Source organism: Myotis davidii, unplaced genomic scaffold, assembly GCF_000327345.1.
Source record: "Myotis davidii unplaced genomic scaffold, ASM32734v1 scaffold31, whole genome shotgun sequence".
Taxonomy (NCBI): Eukaryota; Metazoa; Chordata; class Mammalia; order Chiroptera; family Vespertilionidae; genus Myotis; species Myotis davidii.
This window is the reverse complement of record NW_006283639.1, coordinates 3,360,704-3,371,259: the sequence shown is the minus strand read 5'-3', so window position 1 is coordinate 3,371,259 and position 10,556 is coordinate 3,360,704. Positions and strand designations below refer to the sequence as shown.

General features: G+C 36.1%; 1 protein-coding gene across 1 annotated transcript in view; it reads left to right on the top strand.

The window, feature by feature from the left end:
* The window catches only part of LOC102775182 (transmembrane protease serine 11F-like), a 44,933-nt gene that overhangs the window by 25,851 nt on the left and 8,526 nt on the right, over positions 1 to 10,556 (top strand). Inside the window, exon 7 of the mRNA XM_015565767.1 lies at positions 8,633 to 8,671. Within this exon, the coding sequence (XP_015421253.1) occupies positions 8,633 to 8,671 (39 nt within the window). The remainder of the gene's footprint in view (positions 1 to 8,632; positions 8,672 to 10,556) is intronic.

Below are 10,556 nucleotides of genomic sequence, written 5' to 3'. Positions count from 1 at the left end.
TCAAAGGATCAGCTCTTGGTTTTATTGATATTTTCTTTCTTTTTTTTTTGGACTCTATGTCACTTATTTCTGCTCTGATATTTTTTATTTTCTTCCTTCTGCTTACTCTGGGATTTTCTTGTTGCCCTCTTTCAAATCCTTTAGTTGTACAGTTAGATAATTAACTACCATTTTTTCTTGTTTTTCTGAGATAGGCCTGTAGAGTTATGAACTTTTCTTTCAAGACTGTTTTCACTGTGTCCCATAGATTTTATATTGTTGTGTTTTCATTATCATTTGTTTCTAGGATGTTTTTAATTTCTTCTTTGATCTCTTTGGTAACCCAATCATTGTTAAATAGCATGCTATTCAGCTTCCAAGTGTTTGAATTTTTTAATTGTTTTTATTGTAGTTGATTTCTAATATTATGCAATTGTGATCTGAGAAGATGCTTGTTATGATTTCAATCTTCTTGAATTTGGAGAGACTTTGATTGTGACCCAATGTGTGGTCTTTAAAAATGTCCTATGTACACAAGAAGAATGTATATTCTGTAGCTTTTGGGTGAAGTGTTCTGAAGATATCAATTAAGTTCATCTGATCTATTGAGTCATTTAGGATTGCTGTTTCTTTGCTGATTTTTTGTCCAGAGGATTTATCCAGTAATGTCAGTGGAGTATTAAAGTCCCCTACTATGATTCTATTGTTGTTGATCTCTCCCTTGAGCTCTTTCAGAAGTTGATTTATGTATTTGGATGCTCCTGTATTGGGTGCGTACATGTTTACCAGAGTTATATCTTCTTGTTGTATTGATCCCTTTACTATTATGAAGTCGCCTTCCTTATCTCTTGTTATGGCCTTCACTTTGAGGTCTATTTTGTTTTTATATAAGTATTGCTACCCCAGCTTTCTTTTCCTTTCCATTTGCCTGGAAGATATTTTTCCATCCCTTCACTCTCAGTCTGTGTATGTCCCTTGTTTTGAAGTGTGTCTCTTGAAGACAGCATATATATGGGTCATTCAGCCACTCAATATCTTTTGATTGGAGCATTCAGTTCATTTACATTCATGGTTATTATTGATAGGTACTTGTTTGTAGCCATTTTTATTTTTTGTGCCTATGTTCCTTCTTCCCTTTTTATTTCTTCTTTTTACAACAGTCCCTTTAGCATTTTTTTCCATTGCTGGCTTGGTAGTGATAAACTTCCTTACGCTTTTTTTTTAGTCTGTGATTCTTCTGCTTTCCCCTTCAATTTTGAATGATAGCCTTGCTGGATAGAGTATGTTGGACTCAGTTCCCTGGCCTGCATCACTTTGTATACTTCCTTCCATTCCTTTCTAGCCTGATGTGTTTCTGTTGAGAATCATTTGATAATCTAATGGGAGGTCCCTTGTAGGTAACTCTCTGCCTCTCTCTTGCAGCCTTTAAGATTCTCTCTTTGTCATTAACATTTGCCATCACAATTACGAAGTGTCTTGGTGTGGGTCTTTTTGGGTTTATCTTGTTTCAGACTCTCTGTGCTTGTGTAACTTTCTTCTTCCCCAAAACAGGGAGGTTTCCTGACATTATTTCTTCAAGTAGGTTTTCTAACCCTTGCTCTTCTTTTTGTAATTCTGGCATCCCTATTATACATATGTTGTTTCATTTCCTGTTGTCCCAAAGCTCTCTTTGCTCTCCTCCTGCCTTTCAATTTTTTTCTCCAATTGCAGTTCAGATTGGATGTGTTTTGCTGCTCTGTCTTCTAATTCACTAATTTGGTCTTCTACTTATTCTAGTCTACTGTTGATTTTCTGGTGGTTCCTCCTTTTCTTTCCTTTGGGGGTTGTTTCATTGTCTCCTTATTTTTGCTCTCACTGAAGGATCTAGGCGTTGAGTTGCAATGGGCCTGTGACTGCAGTGGCAGGCTTGGTGGCAGGGCGTACGGTCACCAGGCCCAGGGTTGATGCATCTTAGCTGCTCATGCTCAGTTGTGCCACCCAGGGTTGCTGCATCAGGCTTTTGGGGGGCTAATGCACTCGTGGCTTCTGGGGTTGCTCTTTAAGGCTTGGCTTTTCACGTGCGGAAGGGGCACCCAGGGTTGCTGTGAAGGCTTGGCCCTTTGCATATGGACAGGGCACTCAGGGTTGATGCATGAGGTTTGGCTGTTTGCATGTGGACAGGGAGCCCAGGTTGCTGCATAAGGCTTTGCTGTTTGCATGCTCAAGCTAAGCTCTTGCTGCCACTTCTATTTTCTCTGTCTCCTTCTATCTTCTTCAATTAAATTCATTCTAAATATTCTATAGTAAATAGAAAACATTATAAAAGCAAATAGATTTTAAAGGATTATGTGATGGGCTTTCTTATTTAATAATATAAGTAGATTTTTTTTATATATCTTTTGGCATCTTTGGTACTCTTATTTCCTGATTCTTTTTTTTAACTTTTTTTTTATTTCTTAAAATATTACAAAGAATAGTACATGTGTCTTCTTTTTTATTTCCTGATTCTTGACTTTAGTTCAGAGAAAATGTTGCCCAGTCTCCTTAGAAATGTAGACCACTATTACTGTTGGAATTTTAAAATATCTTTCAATAAGTTGGGAATTTATTTAAAACTAGAGGCTCAATGCAGAAATTTGTGTACGGTGGGGGGGGGGGGACCTAGCCCAGCCTGCAACCTCTCGCAATCTGGGACCCCTTAGGGGATTTCCAGCAGTCTGACATCCCTCTCACAATCTGGGACTGCTGGCTCCTAACCACTGGCTTGCCTGCCTGCCTGATCACCCCTAACCCCTCTGTCTGCCTATCTGATCATCCCTAACCACTTGTCCACCTGATTGCCTCATCACCCCTAACCACTTGCCTGCCTGCCTAATTGCCTCATCACTCCTAACCACTTACCTGCCTGCCTGAGCGCCCTGAACCACTCTGCCTGCCTGATCACCCCTAACTGCTCATCTATCTGCTTGATCACTCCTAACTACTTCTGCCTTGGTCCCTACCACTGTGGCTTTGTCTGGAAGGATGTCCAGAAGGACATCTGGAAGGACATCCAGGTCATTTGGCTGTCCAGTCTAATTATTGTATTACTCTTTTATTATTATAGGTGATATTTATTTCAGTAATTTTCAAATACAATCTTGAGTTAGAGTTTGAATTATAAAATATTGTGCCATGCAACTAGTTTTAGACACTGTTCAGATACTTTAAGAGAATTTAATATTAATAGTCACTATCAATAGGGTACATGATACATATCCACAAAAATATCTGTGAACTAAGAATGGTCTTTCCTACTAATCGTTTTAATTTTTTAACTTACATGAGAGGAAAAACCATTATAATTTTATAATAGTAATTTTAATAGTCAGGCATTAATTTTAAATTACTAATACTAAAACACTCTACATGGTGGGCCAATGCAGTTAATTGCCTGAGCTACTTAGGTTCATCTGGAGTGACTAAGTTCTAAACACACAAAAAGTCTGAGACTCCAACCAAAATAGACAGGCTATTAATAGACCAGACACCAACAGATTTTATTCAGTGAAGTTCTAATTTGATCTTTCCAATTTAAATCCAGTATACCTAGGATGAGTCCTGAACTTCTGTCATCTGCTTTCTGCATCATATCCATTCCTTGACACTTCTTTTAAAATACATATGTTGTATTTTTATTGATTTTCAAGAGAGAAAGGGAGAAGGAGGATAGAAACATCAATGATGAGAAAAAATTATTGATTGGCTCCCTCTTGCATGCCCCCTTCTGGGGATTGAGCCTGAAACCTGGGCATGTGCCCTGACTAGGAATTGAACCATGACTTCCTGGATCATGGGTTGACACTCAACCACTGAGACACACTGACTGGACTGGGCTGGGCTTCTTGACACTTCTTGACTGAATTCCCAATCTTGATCTCCATTATAGATAGTTTTGTACAGCTATCTTTATTTTATCTATTTGTGTTTGTGCATTTGGATTTTTTGCTAAAACTGAAGTTCTCAGAAACTTAGCCTTTAGGGCTGAAGTTTTAATAGGTAGGCTACCTAGCTCTTGCCACCCCCACAAAATGCTTGGGGTCTTGTTCTCATGGGATTGAATGCCTGGATCTCAAATACTATGTCCTGGTTGATATTCAGCATCATCCTTCTGAGGTTCAGATATATCTGTGTGATGGTTAATTTTATGTATCAATTTGACTGGGCCACAGGATGCTGGGTGTGTCCATGAGGATGTTTCCAGAAAACATTTGCATTTGAATTGATGAAGTGAGTAATAAAAAGAACGTAGATGAATCTCTAGAAAGCTACACCGAGTAAAGAAGCCAGTCTAGAAAGTTACATACTAAATTATTTTATTTATATGAACATATGACATTCCTAAAATAAATAAAAATTATAGAATGGGAGAACAGATTAGTGGTTGTCAGTGATAAAGGATGAGAGGAAGCAGATGTGGCTATAGAAGGGCAACTTGACAGATCCTTGTGGTGATGGAAATGTTCTGTATTTTACAGCATCAGTGTTAATATTCTGATTATGATACTCTACTATAGTTTTGAAGATAATACCTCTACAACATCTTTGCAAGATATTACCTTTGGGGAAAATTAGGTAAAGGGTACATAAAAATTACTTATTTCAACTGCATCTGAATCTACTATCTCATATTAATTGTTGAAATTTTTAATCGCATTACAAAAAATATATACACACAAAATTTTGGGATTAGATCTTTGATGTCCTGATGGGTTTGGTTCCTTATCTCTCATGTTCCTAGATCTCTGCTTACTGTCCTAACAAATATTATTTAAATGAATCACAGAGTGGGGGGTTTTTTAATGGCTTTGAGAAATTTGGAAATCTTTCGATGATTCTGAAATATAGCATTATGGAGTTACTCCTACTAAAGTATAACAATGATATTTCATCTTCCATTTCAGCAGCCTGAAATCTTTTGACACTCATCAACACTTTAGATTAGATTGTGAAGGTACTAAAGCTATTAGGAAAAAACACTGTTTCTTCTTTTATATGATTATTTATTTCCTGCTTCTCTTAATGCAATACATGTTAAATAGTATCATGTAATAAATGCCAATTTTAATTTTTCCCCTTAAAGCGATTTATTTTTCTGATAATGTATACACCCAAGAGCTTCTATTAAGGCTCATAAAAGTCAATAAGGACAGAAAAGGCATTCACAATATTAATAGCTCTGTGTTAAAAAGAAATAAAAAATTTTACCAAGTCTGTCAACTCAGGCCAGATAGAAATTTAAACTTAAAGAATTTAGACATTTCTTCCAAAACAGATTTTCTATTCTTTGCACCCTCTACATTGTGTCTCTTATGGAAAATTTTCTGAAGAAACACAAAAGAATTCTTTGTGTTCTGAGTAAGAAAGGGATAGCTGTGGTTTGTGGTTAATGACAGCTTACTTGTGCAACTTCAAAAACAATGTAATTGTCATGAATTTACTCACAAGTATTGCATAAAATAAGTCTATAAATTTTGTTATAGTTGAAATTGGGTCTATTAACCATTGCCTAAATATTTTGTGTTTATGCAGTTTTTTAATTCAGTATAGTTCCCAGAAAAAAAAATATTTTCTTAACTATAGAAAAGATACATTTAAAACAAATCATCCTGAAATAAGTTCCAAAAATTTTTAATTTGTTCAGAATGAACAAGTGACTATTACCAGGTTATGATTATTTTGCATCAAAAACTATTAAATGCAAATTGGTAAGGGAACATGAAGCTAGGGTATTTACTGAGAAAAGGGGGATAAGAAGGAAAACTTCTTGGAGAAGCTACCACTTGAGATGGGTCTTAAAAAAAGCAATGAGCATGAACTAAAAAGAATCACAAAGTATTCTTTGTTGAATGTAACACCAGATCTGTGCCATCAAAATGCAGACATTCACAAGGTACCCCCAGGAGTGTCAACCTAGAAACTTCCTGAACTGAAAGTGCTAATCCTAAATATTAACTTCCTGTCCAACGTGTGTTCTCTCAAAAGGGCCCTTAGAAACATAAGGATAGCATTTCAAAAGCTTAAGACAGGTTATCACTGACATTGTCCACTGCTCACTACATCAAAGGGCTGTCTAAATATGCTCCTCAGTACATGTCTGTCCTCTCTTCATTGCAGTAGTCTTTCCTACTGCTGCCAAAGCTTAAGATCAATTATGGCTAAGTCATAAGAAAAGCATATATATTACCAAATAAAAAGAAATATTTCTGATTTTTCATGTTTCTTAAAATTGCATAAAGGTAAAAACAAACAACAACAAAAAAACATTGAAGCACAGTTCTACCTTAAAATCTACTACCTGCATACACAACTGCTTATTTAAGTTTAACCAACATAAAAGTTTAATTAATTGAATGTTAAAATCTTTTAAATTTTTTTAATCTTCAAAGTTAAAATGATGAACCTATTGAAATATTTACATCACTCTGAAGAATGATATATGATATTTAATATCTAACTATAGATTCAGTCTAATTAGAGGCTTAAAGAAAACTATTTATTGTTAAATATGTAGCCAGGTGACTAATCAAAGCCTGCAGTGAATGAAGGATTCAGATTTTATAACCACAATCCAGGTCCAAACTCTATTCCTTTGCCTTCTAATGCAGACCAGTCATATTAATGCTCTAGCGTAGCTGTTTTGTTTTGTTTTAAGTAAAAGTAATTTCCTGATTAAATTTGTCACCAGCTGTTCCCATTCCCCTACCACCCCTCTATGCTACGTGACTTTTCTTGGTACACTAATGTTCTCTGCCATAGCACTTATCACATAATATCAAATTGTCTACTTGGTTGTATATCTCTCTCACTACACTCCAGGTTCATTGAGGGCAGGGGCCTTGTCTATTCTTCTTTGACTCCTGGTCCATGGAAGAAACCAGTGCACGTTGGCTGGGCTGTTTTTTAAAACGGCTCTGTCTTATCCATTAATGGAATCTCATTTCTAGCAGGGGCAGTGTTGTTGGGGGGGAGGGGAAGGGGTCACTTCCTTTACACTCTATAAACAGAGTATCTTGGGTTACAGTGTTAACCCCTTGATTCAGAGGTAAATCCAGAGGAGTTCCAGCCTTTGAGTGTACGCCAAGGGACTTATAAGGAAGGAAACACAGTGACTCACCCCAAAGGAGTGACAGCTAATGTCATGTCCCCATTCATTGTACATGTCTGTCTTCCACCAACCCAGGTGATAGTTCTTCTATTAGGTTCTGGGATAATACAACTACTAAAAGTAAGTTGTAAGTCAGAAACATTTCTTTCCTTTAGCAAGTCATGCATCAATGAAGAAATCCTCAAAGAAAGAAGAAAGTTCTGCAATCATAGAAGGGTTCCTAAATAATTTGTTCTTAAATTATAGGAATTAAAAATTTTTAGTCAAGTTAAATGATTTTATTTCCCAAAATCTTAATGTGGTTTGATATATTTTACCAACCACAAAAAGCTCAAATTTAAACTCTAAAGGTACCATGCTGAACAAAACTTGGCTTCTGGAAGGCAGTTATGAAGGATTAGATGGAAATATGCTACCTTCCTGGTTTACTAGGTGTGGTGCATGTCTACTCATAGTCCATCTGACTGACAAATTGCTCCTGACGTTTTGTCCAGACAGGTTGACTCTCTGGTAAAGGATTCTTTTGTCTCCCTGGTTTGTTGTGTAACCTAATGTAAGAGTGTGTAACTATAATTGGTATATGGAACTGGATACTCCCTCCCGGATTTATAGAAACCCAAGATCACAATAAAATGAACCTACATTGACACTTATAGTATTTAATTTATAGAGCAACTAGAGGTGGGTGGGGTTTTTTTATTGATTTCAGAGAGGAAGGGAAAGGGAGGGAGAGATAGAAAATCAACAATGAGAGAGAATTATTGATTGGCTGCCTCCTGCTTGCCCCTTCCCCCTCGCCTCTCCCCCCGGGAATTGAGCCCAAAACCCAGTGTACCCTGATTAGGAATGGAATCGTGGCATCCTGGTTCATAGGTTGACACTCAACCACTGAGCTATTATCAGTCCGGCTAGTGATTCTTTTGGAAAGAGAAACACTTAAAGAGAAATATCTAGTTGACTTACAGTTTTCAGCATCTGAAATTTGCACGTTATCATGATTCAGTTGTTCACCCTCTCCTTGCACATCTCCCTTATAAATCAAACAGGTTTACAATTTCACAGGGATGTGGAATTTTGCAGACAATTTTTCAGAATTTTCTGGAGTAAATCTCATCCTGTAATGTTCCCTAGTTGCTAGAAATGATTAGACGTTGTTAAAGTCTGCCTTACTACTAAAGTAAAAATAAAAATTGTTATCCAAAATGAATGGAAAACAAATATCATATTTAATTAAATGTTCTGAATAATTTAAACATTACACAAAGAATATTAACTTTAAAAATATCAAACTCACAAAATTACTTATTTTAGAAAACTTGAGAAATTTTAGGCAGAAAAATGAGTCCTAAGATTTTATTATTCTTTATGCTAATCTATAAACACAGAAGTTATATAATGAAGATTGAATAAATAATTATGCCTACATAAAAATCTATTGCCCACAGAAAAGTATTTAATATTAATTACTATCAAAATAACATGTTTATAAATATAAATATTTCCATTTTCTTTTCCCTTGACTTTTAGACATAGAAATGTCAACAGCAGAAAATCTTCTTAATACCTGTAAGTTCATCAACAAATACTTATTTTCTTGTGAATCTTAATTTCTTGGATGGCAAAAAGACCTCCACTGGAGAGTCAGTGTGGTATTCATAAAGGAGCAATGGGAAGCCTGCTTTTAGAAACTTGTGTGAAGGTGGCTGAAGTTGGCCCTAAAATAACTGATATCATGGATTTAACATGAGGAACACTACCACGTGCCATAATGGCACAGGGGATCTAGGGTTTATTAAGCACTTAAAATCTAAAACCAGCTACCTCTTCAGTATTACCTATCAGTTTTGAGACCCAGATCTGCTATTTACCACTGTATAAATTTATATAGATTATTTAACCTTGAAGCCTTTAGTTCCAAGTTGTTGTAAAGAAAACAGAATATAGCACAAGTGAAGTACTTACAAGAATTAAAATACTCCTCCATTTTCCAACTGCATATCTGTGTGAAACCAGATTTTCTTCATATAGTTTAACCAAAACAATAGATAACAGTAGATTGAAACAAGAAGCAGATATAAGAAATCCAGCCATCTTTTATTAAGACAGACTTTCAAAATGTAAAACAATGCTACTCTCTTTCCCGAAATTATATTGTTTTGAAAATATACTTTTTTAAATAAAAATATCTAATTTATACTTTTAAAAAGAGAGTACATGGCTCATAATAAGCACTTAAAGATGTCAGCTGTTAGATTTTCTATTCTGCCTATGAAAAATTCAGGTTTAGGAACTCACTATGGAATTCTGACGCTACAAGCCAAGCTTAGTGTGCTAAGAAGTAGAGTGCCTTACGTGCTGGCCACGGCTTTCTGATCCCATTCTCCTAATAGCTGCTCTGATGAAGGTGATCTCTGGTTGCTACAACCTGGCTGTCAGCAGAAATACTGCTCCTATCTGGGGAGTGAGACCAATTGGGGTGGCTGGATTAGAGGAATCTCCCCCCAAAGACAGGTGACACTGACCCTAGTGGCTCTTATTATCCTTCAATCACAGCATAATTATCTCTGAGCAACCTGGGCAAAAGTTTAACACAAAGCTGTATTACTTTTCTCTCTGATATATTTTGGCTGGACAATCCCTAAGCAATTTAATAAGACATCTTAAATCACTTATTCCAATTAAAACTTTAGTACTGATGTCATCAAAATCTACAACTAGGAATTTGTCAGGTTAGTAGAGGAGAGGTCGTCAAGACACAAATAAAAGCAGTGGTAAGAAAGAGATCTGCAAATTCATTCATTCCCCAGCTAGAACACTAAACCTCCAGCTAGATCAGTAATCTGAATTTGACTTGGCCTCTCTGAGATTTTGATTGTACCTTAGATAAAGGGGAGAAAGAAGAGGTTGGCAAGCAAAACCAAACAAGGTTAAAGAAAAAATTAAGGTTTGGAACATGATATAAAGTATTTAAAGCATAGCAATAGGTGATGTTTCTGAAAGTAGCCAGAGAATCATTATATTCTAAAATCTTTGGAATTTACTTTCTGACCTCTTTTAACACCACGAAAGCAAGGTGCCCTGTAAGATCTCAGCAAGGTAATAACAAGGTAATACTAAAGAGGTAGCAACTGAAAGCTTAAGAGAGCTCAGAATGGCAGTTTATGAATAATTATGAATGAGATTAAAATTCTGAGTAAGAGCAGAAACAGGGAAGTTAGAGTCACCCAGGGGAGTTTCCCCTAGCTCACAGAGAAGCATCTTTGTTTTTATATTCCTCTCAAGGGAGTTGAATAAAAGCTGATTTCCTTTAGGAGTTGTCCAAACAGAAGGGAGGATAGGGAAGAACCATTATACCTTTGGGTTCTGGATTGTTGGTTTTATCCTCTGTGGGGACCATGATTAAGGAGTAGAAAGAAAGAGGAAAAGGCAAGGGAGTGAAATTATATGACTT